We start from the raw sequence: 23,560 nt of genomic DNA on the forward strand, positions 1-23,560 counted from the left end.
GCACTCAGCTTGCACCAATTGCCCTGCTGACAAAATATATCCTCTGTGGTAGACGCATCATACGTTAGTCCCCTTGCTGTCAGGCACGTAACGCAAATAAGGGTTATTTCCATCAAAAAGTGCTCCACGAAAGCCTATTTCTCCTAGTACTTGATCCAGGAGTTATCTTATCTTCTGGATTGAGTTCAAAATTACAAGGCTATGGAGTTGAACATTGGTAGTCGTAAACTCAAAATTGGGTCGATTGTTCAACGATGGTTGTAAAATTACAAGTATTATAGGAATAGCTTGATTTTAAATAAATGAAATTTAATTTAGTTATGTTTTTTACATCTATCTTTTTGTAAAAGAAAAAGAAATGAAAAAAAGAATTAGTCTTTTTATAAAATTTTATGTGCATCATATTATTTGAGAGTTGATGTAAGTTACATACTTAACAGTATTTGATTAAGAAAATATTATGCTAGTTGTAATTGTAAATTCAACGTGTCTTTTTAGTAGTGTTTATGTTTATTATATAACTAACATATATTTTACTTGCACATGCTTGTTAGCATTTGATTTGCTAATTTAGTAGTATAGTGGAAAGTCCCATATTCGAAATTGGTGGGATTTCGGACTACTGTATTTCGCTTTATGCTGTATTAATAAAATTTGATTATGTTTTTTTTTTTTTTTTTTACAGTTCTTTTATGCAATTAAATTATAGGTTTTACTATTCTCATATCCATAAAATATTGAAAACTTGCACTTCTTTTAGTTTCTTAAGAAATTAAAAATTTTTTTTTCCAAATGTTTATTCTAAGCTTTGACTTATTTAAAAAGGATATTATTTAAAAAGGATATTATTTAAACTAGATCGCAGTTTCAAACTGTTTAAAAATCTGTTTTAATGTATGGTATTTATTTTTAGAGAAAAGTGCATTTTCCCCACTCGAATTGAATGAAATCTATTTATTCTAATGAATTTTTTTCGACTGATGAAGAAACTTTTTATCCCTGGTCCTTGTAATAGAGTGATTTAAAGATAACTTCTTTTTTATTTCAGTTTGCCCTCAACTGATTGCACTGATAAAGTATGGACTCCATCAGTTTATTCATCATTCAAGATTCTCTTATCTTTAAGGCTATGTGCTGCAGTTTGGAATAGTATGTTCGATTGTGATGAGGTTTATAATTACTGGGAACCTGTGAGTAATATATTGTTCTGTCGCTTGAAATGTTTTAGATATGATTTTATGTAAAGCTGCATATTATACATCATTCTATCACTTTTAATTTTCTGTGAATGATTTAAGAAATATATTTGGTTTTACTGCAAGTGCTCAGTTTTTGCTATCATAATTGGTAATTTGTAATAATGTGTATTCTGTGTTTTGATCCTCAGTGGTGGCTTAAAGCCAGGATTTGCCAAAAATTTCCTTTGAAATTATATAAGAATTTTATTCCTTACAATTCAAATTTTTTTTTAAACTATTATTAAGTAAAATAATAAAAATTATAAATATTCACTAAAAGTTATTTTTTGCATGGAATTATCTTTGGATGAATAAATTTTATAAATATGTGCAAAATTTTTTCTATTTGTTTAAAACGTTTTCGAGATATACCAAAATAGACAAAAAGTAAAATTAAAATTAGGCGTCCTAACTTTGACTGCTCTGCCACAAAAAAATACTTGCACCATATTTGTGGCTATCCGCTATATTTTGGGGACCAGAAGTCTGAATCCATCAAAAGAAAAAAGAAAAAAAATTCATTCGAAGAAAGTATATTTTTATGTCTAATTTTGATATTTAAAATATCATCTACACTAATTAATTAGCATGTTTGAGATCACTCTCTCGATCCATTAAGATTGAGTCTTAAAACAACGAATATTGTGATCATTATATTAAAAGTTATTCTGGGTAAACCATTTTTTTTTTTTTTTTTGCACACTGTACATCTAAAATTAAGGAATTGCTATTATTTAATGTCAAGTAGTTTAATTTATCTACTAAATATAGAGCTGTATGTATTAGGAACAATTGTACCCATAACTTAAAATCTGTGCTGCGAAATTTTTAATGCGAAAATGTGAGAGAAATCAACTATTTTACCTGAGTCAAAATGCTATTTCTGCTCAAATATTTTCATTTTTTACTGCATCCTCCCCTTTAATTGCATTGATTTTTTTTTATATAACTAGTTTTATATTCGCTTTTCATAAAAGATAAACGAATCATAATTAATTAATAAATCAATATAAATCAATTTCTTTCTCTTTTTTTGTTGTCATTTATTATCTTTCTCAAAGACTGATTATTAAATTGGACAAAACATGTTTTTAGGAGTTCAATTCATCAAAAGAAAGATTAACTATACTCAAACTAACTTAAGAGTTTAACTAATATGACACTGATAATAGTGCTATTGATTTGGGGCCACATAATAGTGAAGTTTAAGCAATAAAACAGTTTTTCTGATAAATTTGCATATAAGTGCATATTTTCTTTTTTCTCCAGATATTGTCACCTTTACTAAAATCACTTTCAAATGGTATTATGGACCACATAAATTTGCGATTATAGCTAACTTACAAATTTCTAATTTGCATGACTTTATCCCTTTTCAACCGTTGATGAATAATTTAACAATAACTTGTTAGAAGAAATCTTTTGTTATTTGTTGCTCTGTAACACATGCGCTCTGAAACTCTTGCTAACTGGAATATTTTGTCTGCTTGTCAGTTGGATTAGCGATTTCATATTGTGTGTTTACCTTATAATTCAATCGTCGAATTCTTCAAGGTTTTATTTTATTTGTATGCCATGTGCCATCCACATTGATTTTACTTGCACCTATGCACAGATCGCAAGATTCGTTCGCAGTTGTACAACTGAGGATGAAACCATGAAAAGAAAAAAACTACCATGGGAGAAATAGGTTTCCTGCAAACCAATTGGAAGAAACTGTTTTTTGAAAAAGAAATATCTATTAAGACAATTTTGGAGCAGTTATAAGTTTCCACTAATTTATTTAATATCAGTGTCTTCATGCTACTCAATAAATCATTTTTAAAAAAGTGAAAACTAATAAATAAAAAGTAGTAAGGAAAATACTGGTATTGCTTATTTGAGAATTTAACACAACTGTAGAACTTATGTAAAAGAGAAAAATAGGAGGTATAATTTAATTATATAAATAACTGTCAAATTATCAAACTCAAATTCGGAGGTACCTACTGCTATTACAATTTACTTTTAATTATTTTGATTTCATAGTCAAGATTACAATTGAGTAATAAAAGCTGTGGGTTTCTTTAGTTCCCCCCATAATCTGTTTAAAATAAGTTATCATTTATAATGAAATATAAAATTTCAATGCCGCATATTTTTTAAAAATTAGTTAAGCTAAGGGTTTGCTTTTTTATTTAATAGTGCATTCATGCATAGTCTTTTAATACTGTGTATCTACATAGAATTAAGTAGCATATACACCTTAAAATTGCTCATCTGAATTCCGTAAACTGTAACTTAATATATTTCTGTGTAATACTTATGATTACTGATAGCCAGTTTTGAATCTTACCACCACTGTAAATTTAGGTTGAAAAATTAGCCCTTATTTTTATTGTTATTTATTTATTTATTGAATAAAAACATATTTTATGATTATAAAGAAAATTAATACTAATATGAAAATGATTTTATTTCGACAGATGCATTATTTGTTACATGGAAAAGGATTTCAGACATGGGAGTATTCACCACAATATGCTATTCGTTCTTATGCTTATTTATGGTTGCATGCAGTTCCTTGTTATCTTTATGGAGTTGTCCTTCAATCCAATAAAGTATGTTAGTTTTTTTATTCCATTCAAATCACCCAACAATTATGTTAAATCAAAAGTGTGAATTTTCTACTGAATGATTATGAATTTTCATTGTTGTTTTCCTTAGTAAATAAATCTTTCCTAATTCAATTCCTCTATACTTATATTTAAGAGAGCTAATATTAAAAATTTGAATGCTTTTTTATTGTATAATATTTAGGTGTCTTAAAATTTTTTAATTAGTTTGTTTTTTTTTACAGTTGATTATTTTACAATTTTAATATTTATCCCAGACTTTTACAGTAGTTTTTTTCTTTTTTCCAAATCTGCGTTTAAGCCTGAAAATTTTACTTTTCTGGCGGATTCATTATTCTCTTAAAGTGTAATAATAAATACTACTCATGATCAATTTTTGAATGCTCTTAGAAAATCTAAAAGTGCAAATTTTCAATTAAGTGCTCATAGATTTTCATTTTTGTGTTTTGTTGTAGTAAATAAGTTTTACAAAACTTCTCTATACTTATATTTCATGTAACTAATAGCTGAAATTTAAATGTTAAAGGTGTTTTATTTAATAACATTTAAATGTTGTAAAATTTTCTAATTAGTTACTTATATTTTGTTAATTATATATATATATATATATATATATATATATATATATATATATATATATATATATATATTAATAAATTATCATTTACAGTTTTTTTTATTTACAGTATTTATATTTATTTTTATACAGACTTTTACAGTAATTTTTTATTAACTTATATTTTTGTCTTTCATATCTGAGTTTAAGTTAATAAGTTTTCCTTACCTGACTGAGGCATTATTGTCTTAAAGTGTAATAACAAATACTATCTATGACTAATTTTTGAATGTTCTTGTAAGATTTGATAAAAAGGTACTTACAGTAATATTTTCTAATGGATTAATTAGATTTGATTTGATTATGAATGTCACTCGAGAAATTCGGATTTACACTCAGCTAATTAAATTCAAATGTTTTCAAACCACTAAGTTCTGGCTTTTTCTGAATTTTAAAGCCCTCTATGCTCACCATCATGGATTTCAGGTTAAAAAAAAAATTTTTTTTTGTATATAACAAACTTTTGATGATATAGTATTATTTGACTGTAATATGAGAAGAATAAAGGGGTTGCTTTATTTAATTATGAGAAATAGCTCTTGATCGGATTTTAGAGCTTCTATTCTAAATTTCATAAAATCTATAGAATTTTCTTCAAAACTGTTAAGCAATAAGTGAATTCAGCTGGTAGTTTTGGATCAGTAATTCAAAACTACACATTTATCAGTTTTCAGATTCTTTAAAATTTAATTTTATAACAATTTAAACCGAGGAAAATCGATTTGGATGATGTTGAAAATTGTTATAGCAAAAATTGCATTAAAACAAAGATATTTCATAATAGTCTAAAAACTGTAACCTACTTACTATTTAGTTTGTTTAAAAAACTGCTGATAGCAAAATGTATTGGTATAATTTTGTCAGAAAAAATTAAAAATGAATCTAAAATACTGCATGCTTTATATCTCAAATTGTGATTGGATGATGGCCTTGTGTTTTAAATGCATTGAAAGATACAGCGAAATAAAGTAAATATCCCCCATCAATTTATTTGCGAAAATTAAATAAAGATGATTAGAAGTATAGTTAGAATTTTCCCTCCCTGTTTTCACCCCTTTGATAATTGAGTTCGATGGGCTCTATTCTTGGGTGGTTAAAATATAATACATATTTTTAAAATTATATTGAATTTCGTAAAAAGAAAATTTGAACACTTAAGTACTCTAACTTTATTAGAAATGTTATAAAATTGTGTTATAAAATTTCTCAAGCACAAGTTTTACTCTTTTAGTAATTATTCTTTCTCTTTTCAGTTTGCTGTATTTTACTGTCTGAGATGCTTGTTTGCATTTTGCTGTTCATTGTGTGATATATATTTTTACCAGTATGTATAATGTTTATTTTCCCATTAAATAAACTGAAAGTTTTTTTTATTTTATTAGATTGGCATATATATTTCTCATTTTTCACTTTTCTTTTGTTAAGGACATAATTATTATAAATATAGTTAAAATATGTACAAAATAAATACAACTTTAATTATGATTATAATTTGAAATTTATGTGAAACCAAAAACACGAATTCACTTTTTTTATTATTAATCTAATAAATTTGATTATAAGTTTATTTTAAGCTAGGTTTTGAAAGTACAAATGTAAAAATAATAATCTTGATTAAAGCAATTAACTTAAATAATTATTCAACCATTTTTTGCATATGGACATTATTTAAAAAAATATTTTGTGCTATCATCTTTATTAGATTTTAATTTAGTAACATTTCCTATATTTTTCTGTCAGTAATTTCTTCAAATTTTACTATGTTGTTTTCAAAATTCGAACTTTCTGCTAACTTATGGTTTAACAAAATGTAAGTTAAAACTTTTAACAGTCATAATTTTATGCTTCACTGAATTAAATAATTCATTTTGAAAATTCAATTCCAACAATTTAAGTCATTTTTTTCTGCAGTATAAAGTAAATTGTACATTTTTTAAACATTATTTTTAGGGCTGTTTGTAAGCATTTTGGTAATAACATTGGTAGAATATTAATTTTACTACTGGCTGTCAGTGCAGGAATGTTTAGATCATCTACATCTTTTTTGCCAAGTACATTTTCAATGTATCTATCAACAGCTGCATTATCATCATGGTTTCTACAGAAATATGAAGTAAGTTTATAATACAATTATGCCTCATTATAATAATATTTTGGAGACCAAATAAATAAATTGTTGTAGAGTGTTGCATTGATCAAGGTCCTACATATTTTGGGAGTACAATGAGTTTTTTTTAAAAATTTTAACTCTTTAATGCAGAATTTTTACTAAACGTGTTTTTGATTTTTTTGTTGTATTAATTTAGACCAAAATAAGTGAAATGAAGTTTAGGTCAAAATAAGTGAAGTGAATGTTTAACAATTTATAGTTATTAAATATGGCATGAAACACTGGAATCTTTTTCTGTGTTAAAGATAAAATCTTCCAAACATGGCTCACTTTTAAACATCAAATTTGCAGTATTTAAATCTGTAGGAAACAGTTGTTCATCACTGAACTTTCTTTAATTTACAAAATAAATTATTGATAAATTTTTGAATATGCATAAAAAAAGGTTTTCAAACTGCTTATAAAATAAAATGTAAAATAGCATTTAAGACAGTTCAGTGTCCAAGTTTGCTTGTTACACTTTTGGCTACATATTGTGCATTCCTGTTTTAGAGAATATTGTTTTTGTATATGATTGAATTAGTAGAACAGTTAAAAAATTTTTTATTTTAAATAAATATAATGTCTGAATTCACAATTTAGCACTAGAAAGTCAGGTGAGGCCTGTTTAGCTCCTCTCGTTTTTTATTGCTTTGTAATTCAAAAAGTAGATTACTGAATGTGCTGAGTATATCTGACTTTTCATAATTTCAATCAATTAATTTTTTCAATTATTCATGTGTTAGCTTCATTGGAATGTATATATAAAACCTTATACCTAGTATGACAGGAAGGGCCAGAGTGGCACCTAAGGAATTTCGGTATAAACCTGATAATCCCAGGTAGGCTTGGGTAGAAGGTACCTTTTAGTAGATAAAAGTTATCCCAGTTCCATTTAAGAAAATAATAGTATTTCAGTATATCTATAATTATTATTTACAGGGTGCATAGCATTTTTAAAAAGTGCTTATTTTTGATTTACATTTTTTAAAAGCACTTAAAGGTGCTTTTTTTATTCGGAGTTAGTAAAAAGTGCATAATTTTCTATCTTTTAGAAAGAGATTTTTTCTTTGCTGTGACGATTGTCGTTCTAAATTACAAAAAATGCATGATTTTCTCAATTTTTTCTGCATTCTCTCTCGGAAACTAGTTATTTTGTCATGATTATGTGAAGTTAGTGAAAATGTTTTTGAATTTGTTTGATTTTATGTTCATAATTTGAGAACTTTAAATGATCGAAAAAATCATTTTTATTAATGCACAGATCCTAATTATGATTTTGTTTTGGTAAGTGATTAAAAATATTTTTTTCAGTGCTTAAAAAGTACATGAAAGGTACTTATTTTTTGTTGAAAAATCTGGCTATGCACCCTGATTTATGGAGAAAGGGAAGCTCAATTTTCTAAGAATCTAAAATGTAAGAATTAATTGAAAAGTCTGTGTTCCGTTTAATTAAATATTTTCATTAACCAAATTGAATAAAACACCATAGAATTCCGATAATCGACCACCTTCTACTATATTTTTATTAAATTTATTATGATTATATTTTAAGATTTTTGATGTCTAATTAATCTGCACACAAAAATCTTACAATTAATTGTTTTCTTTCATCATTATCTATTTTAGTTAGCAGTGTTTGCTACTGCAGTTAGTACTTTAGTTGGTTGGCCATTTGCAGCTATTTTAGGGTAAGATAGCTTTTTATGTTATTATGCATTTCATTTTTTTATTTTACTGTGGGTTTAAGAATAAATACTGTTTGCATTTTGAGAATATTCAAAAATTCGGTATAGTTTTTTTAAATGGCAGCAGAAGGTCACTTGAATGTTAATACTATTTTAAACCAAGTTCAGAATTCTGAACAAAACTTGTCTTAGATAACCTACAATTTAGAATTTGGAGGTTGTTTTTTTTTTTAAAAAAATTTTGACATTTAAAGGGTGATGATTTTAATGTACAATGATGATTTGTTATTTATTGATTGATTTTTTTAAAATCTAAATGCAAATTAAGATAGCTGTCAAGCTTGTTTTTACATTATATTACATCTTTTTATTTTTATAAGTGTTTTTTTACATTTTTTTAATATAAAATAGGTTATTTCCTTTTTAAAGATACTACCTCCTGATTTTAAAGTCTAAGCAAATTCTACTTTAGTAGTTTCTACCAGCATAATATTTAAGTTGGTACAACTATTTTCAAATCTTTCAAGAGAGTGTTTTTTAAGAGCATTTTGGATTTTTAAAAAAAATAAAAACTAAGATTTTCTTGTAAGCAATAACAGATTTGCGTGTATTGTGCTGTTTTCTTGTGAAAAGTCCAGAAACTTGTTAAGTATCTGTCTGGAAACAATGTTAAAGAGCAGTTTGATACAAAAATATTTTGTTTGAAAAAAGTATGACTTTTTTGAAACATAGAAATGCTTAATATGTGCTTGTTTGTCAAATAAATTTCAGGAGAATGAAAAAAAAAAGAAGTTGAGTTTAGATGTGTTCTAATTTTGCTAAAGTCGGAGTTGTGGAATTCATATTAATGTTTGACTCCAAACTTTTTATGAATCTGACTCTGACTTATTAGCCAATAAAAATTTCTATGAATCTTAGGAAAGTATTCATTTAATTACTAAGTAAATACTAATTTCATTTTATATTTTTATTGTTAGAACTAAAGGTATTTTATGCAAAATTCACATAAATAATGTAAAAAATAATTGTAGAAACCTTCTTCACAAATATAACGTTTGTAGGAAAAGATCTAGATATTAATATCTCACACATGTATAAACATTGGAAAAGGAGAGTCTTTAATGAATATTCATAACGTTGTTGGAAACTACTGCACGTATTATATTAAATTCATCTGCATTTTCTTTTTATAAATTTTTTTACTTACATAAATTTAGTTTTAACAACTATAAATGATTAAACTACTATAAATGATGCATTCAATTTAAGTTTATTTCAATCCTAAAAGTATTTCAATTGATACAATAAATTCATTTGCATTCTTTTAAAATTAACTTTGAAACTTAGCTAATAAAATTTGGTATGATAGTTATGATTCTCAAGCTAATTTATTGATAAAACTTACAACTTAATGGTGTATAATTGTATTTTAATTGCTGAGAAACACAGGAATATTTTTGTAAACTGTGTAGTCAAATTATAAATAATTCTCTGAATAATTTTTATAAAGTCAAAGTCTTTTTTTTCTGATTGTCAAGTAAATTTTCCCAACTCCTGTTTAATAAATTGTCGTTGAATCCTCAGTTCTGATTGCATTGACATTGTTAAAATAACATAATAACATTGCCTCTATAGAATTGCAGATGAGTCTTTTCTTCTTCTTCTTCTTCTTCTTTTTTTTTTTTTTTTTTTTTTTTTTTTTTTTTTTTGTATTAGTTATAATCAGGATTAGGATGTTGATGATCAAAAAAGTTTTAAAAAATGCCCTAAATGGCAAAAAAAGATTTTAAAAGTAATCAAAAATGTAAAATAATGTAATAATCATTCTGAGGGTCATAAACTGTAATAAGTAATTTCCCTCTTATAGATTTAGTGCATTAATAATCTTTCTCTATTTAGTTTACCCATCGCATTTGATATGATTGTTCTAAAGAAAAAACTTCCATTGTTTATGAAGTCGTCTGTCATTTCGTTGTTTCTTATTTTGGTAAGCAAAATTTATTAGAGTGATATATGAAATTACTGTTATTTTTTAATTTGTTTAAAAACATAATTTTTTTTAATTATTTTTTTTTTTTAGGTACCAATGATTCCAATCGACACCAAACATTTTGGAAAACTTGTATTTGCACCCCTAAATATTGTTTTGTATAATGTTTTTACATCTCATGGTGCTAATTTGTATGGTGTGTATTTACTACTTTTAAGTATGAGATACTTGTTTACTAGTACTATTTTATTTGTTTACATAAACGTATAAATTTAATACGTATTACCAAGAGTCTACTAATCTAGGATGCCACAGTCCCTAAAAAAAAGTAGTTAACGCCTAATGTTTGATAAAACTATTTGTTTTTTTAAAAAACTGAAAAATCTGAGTTTTTATTATTATTTTTGGATGTGCTTTCATGGGGCATGTATGCGATTACTAAAACAGTAGTCAAAATGCATCTAAAAGGAATTACTTTTTCCCCCTGCATTCTCTGAGCCTTATTTCAGAAGTGAATAATTTTTAAATATTCTTTCATTTTAATCAAATAAATTACTGTTTTAAGAGGCAAAATTTCTCAATGAATGCTGATTTCTGGTAAAAAAATATTAAAATTAAGAGAGTTTTCATGTACTGGAATTTCAACACCTAATCAATCAGTGGAGGAATCATTAATATTTCATTTCATTATTCATATTTAATCATTAATATTAATCGTATATTATTTAATTTATCAGATCATTTACTTTTTTGAGCTTGATGAGTAATCATCATTATAATGAATTTACTATTACATTATAATGATGATTTATATGAGGATTTATAAAAGCTATAATTACATCATTATAATTTTGTTATGATTATTATCTCTCTCTCTCTCTCTCTCTCTTTTGTGAAGTTTTGAACCCTTGTTATTTATGATAGCATCATCAAACCAATTTTTTTTGAACATCAGGCGCTGAACTTTTGTTCATTTTCCTTGGAAGATGCCGGAAATGTTGCTTTTTCACGTTACCTGGTGGGCACCTGTAAACCTTACGGAGATGAGTAACATTACCCACCCTACACTGCCACAGATACCGCTAATAGAATATGGCACATTCACACAACAGAAGACAACACACAGAGAGAAATATTCATGCCCTGAGCGTGATCTGAACCCGCAGCCACTTGGGCCAGCATATTATACCAAAATTAGAATTATTGCAATTACATATTGAAGTTATTCTATTTTTAAGTATAAAATAAATTATAAGCTTATCATTTTTTATACAAGGGTTTTTTATGCTTTTTTGCATAATGTTTTTAAAAATGAATTATTAATTTTTGTTGTAAAAACTTTCTAGTGTCTTAATAAAATAAAATAAATAGTTTCTAGATTCATTTGAATTAATATTTTCTTTGATATTATAGGTACTGAGCCATGGACATACTATTTCCAAAATGGCATATTAAATTTCAATGTTGTTTTCTTTTTGGCTTTGGGATCGTTACCTCTGTTGGTAAGTATAATTTTTTATTGTTATTATTACGTGGGGGTTTGTAGTTATGATTTTCCTGACATTAAATATTTTGTCATTTGTTCTGTTTTTTAGCTTTTAGTTCTGATGTTCTTAATTTTTGTGAATGTTTAGTAATTTCACCGAATAATGGATATTTTTAAATAATGGATTTTACGAATCTAAGATTTCAATTTTCAGTATAAATGTTTTAATTCTAATTAATAATACTAGTTAAAATTGCAAAATTCAATTGTTCAAGTTGTCAATCTTGCTTCAAACTTTTGATATTCTTATGAAAAAGAAGCTCAGCATTTTTGCTGTTGAAATTTTTTTCTTTATGTGTCCGATTTCTAATTGTCGTAGTAAATTTTTGAGTTGTTAACTTTTTTCTCTTATTCTTCAAATTGTAGTGAAAACATTGTTTCTATTTTTAATACTTTGCATTTTATTTATTTCAAAATTGAAAGTACTTTTAAATGTCCATTTTTTTTAGCAATGGTTTAATTTCTTTTTTTCTCTTTTTATTTTGATAATCTTTGTTTCCAGATTACAATGCATTATGTTTACTTATAATTTATTTTTGTAATGTAATTATTTTTAGCATTTAGGTTACATAGGATTTATTTTGAAATAATTTATTGTTGTTATAAAATAACTATAATTATAAATTTTTTTTTAAAAAAAATTACAGGGATGCCATTATAGATATTATTTATTTCCCAGCCTTTAAATTTTCTTTATTTCATAAATTTAATCATTCCTAATCCCTTTTTTAGCAAATAAATCAAGTAATTAATTTTAATTAAATTTTATAATGAGTTAATGCAAATATTTCCATTCTCAATAAATGTAACTTCTAATTTCTTTTTTCAATGCAAGTGTATAGCTAATTATCATTCAATGTCACGGCAAGAAAACATTAAAATCTCTTTTTAACCTCGTTTTCTTCAACCACATTAAACATTAGCATACTCATTATTGGGTTTACTTTAATTTTCAACAAACATTCTGGCCATAAATCTTCAGCCAATTAATTTAAATATTAACATGAGATATCATGAGGTTGGCTAAATTGACTTTTCTTTTGGCAGTGTCCTTTTTGTATAAGGCGCCTATAATGGATTTCTTTTGTACTCCAAAAATGTTGATTAAATACTGCTTTTGATTTGGTTTTAAAATAGGCAGGTCATGGAGGATTTGACACCAATGGCCTGTCGTTATTCATATTCAAAATTTTTAATTTTACTTGAAACGTCACTTGTATAACAATGTTCTTTTTTCTTTTCTTTTTTGCACCTCAAGGTCTGCTACAAAACAAAAGTTTTATTATGATTACTATCCAGTTTTCATCATCTGCATTAAACATCTTCGATTAATTTTTCGATTTCTGCCATAATCAACAAAAGTCTCTCTACTACAATCTACACCATACATTACACTTATTTTGATCTATTTTTATATTGAGAAATCTATATCCACAGTCAAGTAAATTCAGGTTATGAAATTTCTCACTGTATGCATGTGCAAAATTGTATAGTTTTTTAAAATTTATTTCTGATCAACTTGTTTCAACCTTAATTTTTTTTACTTGAAAATATTGAGAGTTGCCCTTATTTAAAAAAAAAATATTTTTTAGAAGTTAACGACAGTTGAAAAAATATGCTGCATAAAATGAGTTTTTCAAAAGAGTGGATTACAATATTCTGTTAGCTCTTTGTTTCCCTTTCTTAAAAATAGTCCATTGTGTATATTGTACCCAAAAGTGTCCTAATTTTTTTTTAAAAATGGCCTGATTTTTATTTCGAGCCATTATATAGTTTGTATCTCATCTCAATCACTTTATAATTTGAAAAAAACTTTATGTGTTAAGTTTGATAATTTTTTAAATATTATAAGTTTAATAAAATGTAAGTTTGTTTTAAATTTTATAAATTAACTGTTAGAAATTATGTAAAAGATTCAAGCGAAACAAATTGCTACTTTATTTTACAGTATCTATGGAATGCTTTGAAAGGTGTACAAAAGCCATCTCGGGGACCATCTCTAATTTTATGTCTTGTACCCATGTATTTGTGGATGCTATTTTTCTTTCCACTTGCTCACAAGGTTAGTTCTTGTTTCTAGAGGTATCTATATATTCTAAAAAGCTTTTCATTTTGTGAAATTGCTTAGTTACTCTTGAATGTTCTAATATCACATAATGAGGTAAATGCGTCTCAAGTTTTTTTTTATACCATGAAAAATCTAAATTGGCAATAGATGATCTGTTTCTTAAAACTGTCACTTAAGTGTTTTAACTGTGAATTGAAAATAAAATTATTACACAAAGTTTTTTATTTTTATTTGTGGGATCAATTATCATTACTTTTTGGTTAACACGTGTAAGGAAAGAACATTAGACTATTTTAGTTTTATAGTTTACTTTATATTTCTTTTTGTATAAAACTAAAATAGTATTTTATAACTTTATTGTTAAAAGTTTTTTTTTTAACCACAGTGCATTTGAATGGTAAGGACATGTTTTGAAAATTTTTACTATATGTTCAATACATATACAGCCAAACCCCGCTATAGTGAACCTTCAAGGGACCAAAATTTCCGTTCACTATAACCGGGAGTTCACTATATCCGTACTGCAAACAATTTTAACTAATTTTTCCCAACTGCTCCCTTTTATTACACATTATTTAAATAAATGACCAATAAAAAGAAATACAAAAATGATTAAATATCAACATGTAGTAACAAAAATGTGTTAACTTTTATTTTTATTACTCTTCATCTTGTGTACAAAAAATTTAGGGATAGCCTTCACTTAGGGATTGGAAACTGAGATAGAAGAAGCAAACAAGAAAATATGCTTATGGCTACATTCCATTCAATAGATGGTTTTAAAAATCGGTATATGTATTTTTTGTAGAGATTTCAAAATTACCAAAAAATGAAGGGAAAAAAATCAGTCGAAGATAGAAAAAAGTTCATAATATCCAATTTCCTCTCTTCTTTTTGGTTCACTATACCGCAAAAAATTATATTATATGTGTATAGTAAGGCACAGTAGCAAACATTTCGTTCACTATATCCGGGAGTTCACTATAAACCATTTTCACTATATCCGGGAGTTCACTATAAACCATTTTCACTATATCCGGGAGTTCACTATATCTGGGAGTTCACTATAAACCATTTTCACTATATCCGGGAGTTCACTATAAACCATTTTCACTATATCCGGGAGTTCACCATATCTGGGAGTTCACTATAAACCATTTTCACTATATCCGGGAGTTCACTATAAACCATTTTCACTATATCCGGGAGTTCACTATATCTGGGAGTTCACTATAAACCATTTTCACTATATCCGGGAGTTCACTATATCTGGGAGTTCACTATAAACCATTTTCACTATATCCGGGAGTTCACTATAAACCATTTTCACTATAGCGGGGTTTGACTGTATTTTAAAATTTAATATTTATTTACTGGAAAAAGTATCTTATATATATTTATCTGAAGATTATAAAAATATTTAATAAATTAATTTAAAAGTTTATGTATCAGACTTAGTTGAAAACTCTGGTATTTCAGAACTCTTCGTGATGATTTTCTTCTAGGAAGAACGATTTTTGTTCCCCATTTTCCCTATGATCTGTCTTGGTGGAGCTGTTGGTATCGATTCATTACAGGTATGCTTGTGTTTTCTTATTTATTTTCTTACTTCTTTGTATACATGAAAACATATCAATTTCTGTCTGGGCTGCTCATATTACTGGAATGAGTGAAAAAGAATCTCGTAGAAAATTTTTGTTTCTAAGTCCTTTAATAGTTGAAAAAAAGGAAGGCCAAAACAATGATAACTCAATTCCATTGAATCAGATATTAAAGTGATTGGACTAAAAAACTGGCAGTCCAGGTAAAAAAAAATAGGTTTTCCTAAAAGAATCTTCAGTAGAAGGTCTTGGCTCACTGTGTGCTGTCGTGCCAAATATGATGAGGATGGTCTATATTTAAATTGCTTAAATTATAAATCTATAACTTAGTGAATTATCATCAATTAATTATTGGAGATACATTGATACTTGGTACATAGATATCAACATTGATTCTTGAGACTCATTATTTAAAGTAAGAATCATAAATATTGATTGAGGGTAGAGCATAATTAAAAAAAATGTACTTCAAAAAAATTGCTTTTCTTTCTGGTTATACTAGTATTCTTGTACTGGTGGAAGCAAAGTACTCTTATCTCATGCAAACAAAGAAAAATTTTTTGGAGTATACATGATTAATATTTAAATTACTTTTTGTTGTTGTATCTGTGTTGTCCATTAGCTGTTTAAACTAATAAAGTCATCGCTCAATATAATGACCCCTGTGGTTCAAACAAAAGCAGATGTTATAATATGAGGTTACTATATTGTGACTACATAAAATTAGGGCTAATATTTACTTATATTTCATAAATACAGGACTTATTTTGGAAAAAAAAAACAGGCTACATTTTAAATGGAATTATGAAACTTAATAATGTGTAGTTTTTTATGTCATTAAAGTAAAAATTTTATTTCATCCAAGTAAGGTTAAGAATACATTTACATACTTTTAATATTGCTCATAAACTTTAGCCAGTCATTAAGTGCTTTTTTTAAAAATTTATTTTAAGTTTTACTTCATGAGAATTATGTCATTAAATTAGAACACTTTGTTCTGCAATTAGAATTATATCGCGATCTTTATTTGTTGTAAAAAGTGCTTTGTAAAATGAGCATAACATTGCGTCAGCAAACCGGACTTTCTATAACAGTTATTATAATGGAAGGGTCACACTAATGGGGGGGGGGGTCCTACTATAGAGCGTAGATATTAGTTGTTTTCAAACATTTAAAGTTGATATGAAAATAATTTTATTGCATAAAATGTATTATTTTTTTCTTTTAGAGAATATATCATTATCTCTTTGGTAAGAAGAAAATGTCTGATTATTTGGATTATACTAGCTGGATATCCGTGTCCATCATGATTTTATTTACAATATTATCAACATCAAGAATATTTGCAGTTTATAAAGGTAATAAATTAAACTACAGCTAATTCCTTTTCAAATATTTTGATAAGGTTTTGATTAGATTATTTTATTATGTAACATTAACAAAATATTTACTTGTCTTTTATGTTTTGTTGATAAAATATATATTTTAACATCTGATATTTTATGCTTGAATATTAAACCAACATACAAACTCCAAACTGGAAATTAAAGAAACTAGAAAACAAAGAATTTTACTATTCATTATTTAAAAATATATTGTTTTGTATTTGTTTAATGTCTAATTCTTTTGATATCTAAATATATCGTAGTATTTCAGTTGTTCTGAATAACTGAAAGCAAACCTGATTCATATAATCTGAATAATTGAAGAACAAAGTAATCATTTGATAAAGAAAATTGAGAAACTTGTTTATAACGTATCAATATATTATAATTAATTACTTAAACTGGGTTTTATGTATGTGCATGAGGAAAAGATAGTCCTCTAGCCAATTTATGGAGAGAAAATTGTAACCTAACTTTGAATGAAAACAAATAAATGTTTCTTCTTCTTTCTTAACCCCTTAACTGCCACGGGCGTATATATACGTCGCGGCCAGATGATGCGTTAACTGCGGCAGGCGTATATATACACTTACCCGAAGTACGAGGCTTTCCATTGTGCTGCTATAAATGTAACAACCCCCCTACTTCAGAATGCAGTAAACTGGCCTTGAAAGTGTTTGCTTTGCAAATGTATTACTAATTTCGGAGGAGGGGGGAATGGGTAAAGGATGTTATGGAAAAGTGATATATTATTCATTTGCCTTGTCTCTTTTTGAGTAAGGTCGGGTTTATTCTTTTTTCTCTTTCGTTTCCCGTGTGTATTTGGTGCTTTTTATTCTTTCCATCAACGTCTTCAAATGCATCGCGAAAATGTGCTGTTTGTTCAAGAAAAAAATTCGGCGTGAATCCCGCTATCAGTGCAATTAATGCGATGTTGGCTTATGTGTCCAACCATGTTTCAGTATTTATCATACAACAGCTAAGTTTTAACATCTTTTATATTGTATTTTTATTATTTAATTTAAATTTTGTATTCTCTTTCTTTCCTTTTTCTTGTCTTGTAAAAGTAAACTGTTCTAAAATTGCAAAGCATGCATCTTTCCCCCCCCACTGAAACACCACGTAAGAAAGTACACTTGAGCGAAAAACGGTGGCACTGGGGAGTGAATTGCGTAAATTTACTCGGCAGTTAAGGGGTTAAGCTGAAGGAAGAAATTAGAAAAATTCTGAGTATTAAATTAAATCTTTGCTTTTCCTTTAAATTGCATGTGTTTGATCAGTCCAAATATAAGTTTTAATTGTTAGTTCTTGTTTTGTATATCGATACGTAGAATAACCGCAAATATGAATTTTAATAGTTACATTGAAATTCAGCGAATTCCTGTTTTAAAAAGGACTCAGAAATATTTAAGTCCTAGATCCTAAGGACTTTGAGTTTCCAAAGTGTAACAAAGTGATCACTGGAGAAAAAAGGACTTACAAGCAAATAACAACAAAAAGGGAGAAAATATCTTGTTATTTCTTTTTCTTCTGTCTTTAATTATTAATAACGGTTTTCTGCAGATATTTGACTTATAAGCAAATATTTGAAGGGCAGATGTAAAAAGTTCTATATTGAACGTGTTCTATTGAAAACAAACGTAGTATTCAAATATATAACTTAATTGATTATTTAAATATATACAGTATATAAAATCGTTTATGGTTTTGTTTAATCATGCATGATGTGTAATTTTATCTTCTAGGATATCGTGCTCCTAATGAAGTTTTTATGGAACTTGGAACATATCCTTATAATGAAAATCTTCATCCACTTCCTCCTGAATATCCTGTTAATGTATGTGTGGGTAAAGAATGGTACAGATTCCCTTCCCATTTCTTTCTACCTGATAAGTAAGATTACTTTTATATGTTATAAGCTGTAATTCTAATTTTTAATTGTAAAACTAAAATAAATATTAAAAATATATATATTTTTTAATTCTGTTATATTACAATTATTGTTATATAAAAATATTACAATATGTTTTATTACCATGCACAGTATTGGAATTCATTTTTAATTATTTAATTTTTTAATCAGATAATTGTAAGATTTTGAAATGTGGACAAATGATTTCTCTATTAGTGAGTTAAGGTGTATGTCTTTAAATTTAGTATAGAATTCTATTAATTTTTTTAAAAAAACATTTCAGTGAAATAATATAGATATAGCTGGTAATTTTTGTTAGTTTTCAAGCTTTATGTTATTTTTATGAAGATATATTTGTGGCAGAAGAGGTACGCATAACACCATAATCATACTTAGTGGTCTCCTTATATTTAATCCTCCATTTTAACCTATGTAGATGTATAAGATGGTAGTTGATTTAAGCTAGGTAATTCATAGTTTTTGTTTTATTTCTTTTATTGTAATCTATTAAACAAATTGAACTTAGTACACTTTGAAAAAAAATTTTACTATTTACAAATCTTAACTTTGGTAATTAGATTGAATTTAACATATTTTAATGAGTAATTTGAAAAACAAAATTTTTCAAATTACCTGTAGTTAAACAAAACTAAAAAGAAATTGTGTTTATATAGGTGGAAGGATTAGCTCTTTTTGAATTGAAGAGTACATTGAAAAGTTACATTTTCTGACTAATCACAGCACATAACTTTAAATTGATTTAATCATCTTTTCTGTATGCTGATAATCTTTTATATATATTAATATAATTGTAAACATTTGGTTTGTGTTATTTTTTGTTTCAGTTGGAATTTGCAGTTTTTGCAGTCTGATTTTAAAGGTCACTTACCCAAGCCATATTCTTCATTACCAAATGCTACAAGAATCATTCCTTCAGATATGAACGATCTCAATCTTGAAGAGCCATCAAGATATGTGAGTTTTATGTCCCCTTTCTTAACCTTTTATCAGAAATAATTCCTACACATCAAATACAGTGAAACCTCTTGGGAGCGATCTCTCTCTTTTTCCCCACTAAAATGGTCGTTAATGGTTGATCGTTCTTAGGGGTTACTTCCATTGACTTCAAAATGTTATCAAAGGTACATGATTTTTCACAATCGATTTTAATTTTACTCAGATGAATGATAGAACTACTTTAAATGAATAAACAATTATAAATACACAAGTGGACGACCTTTGTGCTAAAATACAAACTAAAGGCAAATAATGTTAAAGAGCACAAAAATATTTATAAAATATAGACAGCTGTTTCGGATGCTTAAAGGGCAACCTTCATCAGTGAACTGTTGCACTGTCCCTTTGAGCATCCGAAACAGCTGTCTGTATTTTATAAATATTTTTGTGCTCTTTAACGTTATTTGCCTTTAGTTTGAATAAACAATTATGTTTTTGTTTAAGTTTGCATTTTATTTTATGTCATAAAAATTAGTTTACTTTGAAAAATGAGAGTTGATTGATATGCTTAGTTTTTTTCAAAAAAAAAAACTTTTTTTTTTCTAATTTAACTTTTAACTCTAAAACTAAATCATTGATGGCATCGTCTTTAGAGTACTCTGACTGTAACATGAGATTGTCAATCTTTTTCTGCAATCGACAAAATCAGCTCTCCAAATAAGATCCGCTCACAAATATTTTGAATACATTTGAATCTGTTTATTTCTTTTGTTAATACTTTTTATTTTGATATTTATTTGTGTTTCCTTATTTGACCTTTTTCATATTGAGGTTTGCTCGGTCCCTTGGAGAGGATTTGCTGGTTTCTCCAACAGGTTTTCTTCAAAACAAAGACCGTAAAAAAATTCCATGCTTTCCAAAAGTGGTCGTAAATAGAGGAAGCCTGGTCTTCCCTAAAGGTTTCACTGTATCTGTGTTTAAATACAAAATTGTTGTGATATTTTATGAAAGGGTATGAATAATAAGAACAGGGCTTTAAAAGATGTTAAAAAAATTTTATAGTGTAGTTTGTATGAAAGTCTTAAATGCATCTACTATTTTTTAGGTGAATATAAAAGAGTGTGATTATATTGTGGACTCTGATTTTCCCCACTTTTCAAAACTGGAACCAAGATATTCTAGGGATCCCAACTGGAAAGTGTTATTTTCAGTCCCGTTTCTTGATGCTGCTAGGTTAGTATGAAATCTTGTTTTAAAATAAGTATGTGAGTAAGTACTTCAGTATGTGATCTCATGTATGTGAACAGACTGATCTCAGAAAAGGAACCAGGACGAACATCAAAAAGTTTGGCAATTTAATTTAAACTCCCGAAAAATTACGGAAGAATTAGTTTGAGTTTGATGTACATAAAATTTTTTTTCATGTTAATCAGTTCGAATTCAGAAAGATGTAATCTAATATTCAATTTTGATTAACTCTTTATTTACCAAATAATAAAAAAAATAGGTAAAGCTTTTTTACGACATTAAGTACATTTTGTTTTACTCCTTAGCAAATATTTTTTTAATAATCAATATTTTCTAATTTTGCTCATAAAATTTTGTAATTAGTTTTAAGTCCCATCAGGATTTAGTATGTAACTGAAGATAATTTGAGAGCAGAAATTATACCGTAATAACAAAAAGAGTAATATGCTTTTTTTTTAAAGTTTCGATTAGAAATATTAAAATGTAAACCACTTTTATTATTAAACTAGCCGCCTAAGGCGGCCAGCTGTCCGCCATGCTGAAGGTTTTCACAAATAAAGTTTTTTAAAACATAGCAGGAAATCTGAAGATTAGTGGACAATTAAAGTGTTCCTGTCCTGCAATTTTGTCTTCATATCCAGTTCTGCTGCAGATGTGTTATAGCTCTTGAGGATGTTTGAAATTATATAGCTACAACGCTTAAGAAAAAAAAAACTAAAATGCCAAATACATGAAAAGAACACGAAAACGAATAAATTTTTTATGGTATCAATTTTTATTTCTATATAATTTTTTATGGTATCAAATTCTATTTCTATATCTGTTACGTCAAGCACTCAGGTATTATAATTTGATCTAGTTGTGCTTGTATAATTTTGATCTAGTTGCGCTTTCTACGTCATTTTGTTAACATCGTTTGGTTTGTTATTTCTAAGTTAACTTTCAAAAAATTGGCTGGCATCAGCATTTTTATTCTTTAAGTTGTTTATTTTTTCTTTTGGAATTCGTTCCTTTTTAGCGAAATGTTTTTCAACCTAATCGAATTCTTTGCCGACTGTTCTCTGTATATATAAAGAAAATAAAGTAAATATTTTTAAAGTGTTGTGAAAAGAATTTTTAGTTGTACAAAGTACTACAATATCGCTACAAAAATTATCGTCTTCGCTTAAGAAAAAAAATAGAGCGTGGAAAGAAGAAGAAAAACTTATTATAACAATTATGAACAGCGACAAATATATCAAAGCGAAGCGTTCTATTTACGTATCGAATATGTTGCCACATTTTTAATACAAAAGTTAAACTTTTCTCCACTTTAATAAATGTAAACTAATGCGAACTTTACAATTAAATTATTAATTCCTTCGTATATTATTGGTTTAAGTTGTCGAAAATTAATATTTCAATTGTAAGGTTCGCATTAGCATACATTTATAAGAGTGGGGAAAAGTATATGCATTTTTTAATAGTTTTTTGAATATGGCTCTTTGAAGACGAAAAAGCAGACGAAAAGCATAGACTTACAAAATGACTGATAACTAAATAACTAATCCAAATTTTTGAAAAAGAAAAAAAAATACTTCTTCATTATGTCAAAACACAATTATGTGCCGAGTTTCGTGCCTGGGCGAGGCTTCTGGGGCGATATATTGTGATTACAGACACACACACACACACAGCCGCTTTTATTATTATGTATAGATTATTAAAATTTTTAATTATTATCCAAAATTCCAATAATTTTGTGTGCTTGCAATTATTTATGTATATTTCATATTCAAGTGTGCCAAGATCTCATGTAATTTCAGCCCGTACAATTTTAATTTCCTCAACAGTAAAGTTCAGCTGTTAAGCATCATCATCTTTTTTACATATCGGTATTAAAATAATAAAAAAGTAAATAAAAATAAAATATTGAGTTTACATTAAAAAAAAATACTACTATAACTTAGAGAAGAATCATGCCTAAATATTCTAATGAATGTTGCAAAGCCACATAAAATAATTCTACACTATGCTCAATACAATTTATAAAATATTGATTGAATATAAAACCTATCAGGATTTTATATTCATACTATCAATGTCAGGAACAACACATTCTGAAATTTTAATTAAAGTTAAACGTTTAATGCTTTGTTTTTTCAAAACCAGTTAAAAATGTTAATGAATCAATAAAAAAATATGTAAGACTTGCTTCTGAAATTGATTGAGATTGAGAATTGAAGAACGAATGATCACAAGCGAGAGAATGATCACAAAATAGTGTCCTCAAATGAAATACTTCCTTTGGCGATGTTAAACTTCAAATTATCGTATCAATCAATTAGTAATAATAAACAAAAAGTCATATTTCAGAGACAGATAAGTCCTGAAGGTCGTTTTTGTACGATCCTGTTGGTGCATAAAAAAATTAAAGTTTAAAAGTCAGTAAATTAATATCCGTTAAAGTATATTTTTATTCAAATTGAATTTATATTTATTATATCTATGTGGCTGGGTGGAGCAGTTGGTTTGTCATCGGCCTTCTGAGCCCAAGTCTGCGGGTTC

At 27.0% G+C, this 23,560-nt stretch overlaps 1 protein-coding gene across 4 annotated transcripts in view; it reads left to right on the top strand.

Moving 5' to 3' along the window:
- Alg9 (alpha-1,2-mannosyltransferase Alg9) overlaps positions 1-23,560 on the top strand; it is a 32,510-nt gene that overhangs the window by 6,236 nt on the left and 2,714 nt on the right. For all 4 annotated transcript variants that reach the window (XM_043045436.3, XM_043045432.3, XM_043045434.3 and 1 more), the window contains 14 exons: positions 1,049-1,190; positions 3,704-3,838; positions 5,723-5,793; positions 6,420-6,582; positions 8,248-8,309; positions 10,206-10,293; positions 10,387-10,492; positions 11,710-11,798; positions 13,791-13,904; positions 15,416-15,487; positions 16,740-16,869; positions 18,642-18,789; positions 19,654-19,783; positions 20,871-20,998. In XM_043045436.3, the coding sequence (XP_042901370.1) occupies positions 1,049-1,190; positions 3,704-3,838; positions 5,723-5,793; positions 6,420-6,582; positions 8,248-8,309; positions 10,206-10,293; positions 10,387-10,492; positions 11,710-11,798; positions 13,791-13,904; positions 15,416-15,487; positions 16,740-16,869; positions 18,642-18,789; positions 19,654-19,783; positions 20,871-20,998 (1,578 nt within the window). The remainder of the gene's footprint in view (positions 1-1,048; positions 1,191-3,703; positions 3,839-5,722; positions 5,794-6,419; positions 6,583-8,247; positions 8,310-10,205; positions 10,294-10,386; positions 10,493-11,709; positions 11,799-13,790; positions 13,905-15,415; positions 15,488-16,739; positions 16,870-18,641; positions 18,790-19,653; positions 19,784-20,870; positions 20,999-23,560) is intronic.

Source organism: Parasteatoda tepidariorum, chromosome 3, assembly GCF_982258835.1.
Source record: "Parasteatoda tepidariorum strain Cologne lab strain chromosome 3, Ptep-v5.0, whole genome shotgun sequence".
In the NCBI taxonomy this organism is placed as follows: Eukaryota; Metazoa; Arthropoda; class Arachnida; order Araneae; family Theridiidae; genus Parasteatoda; species Parasteatoda tepidariorum.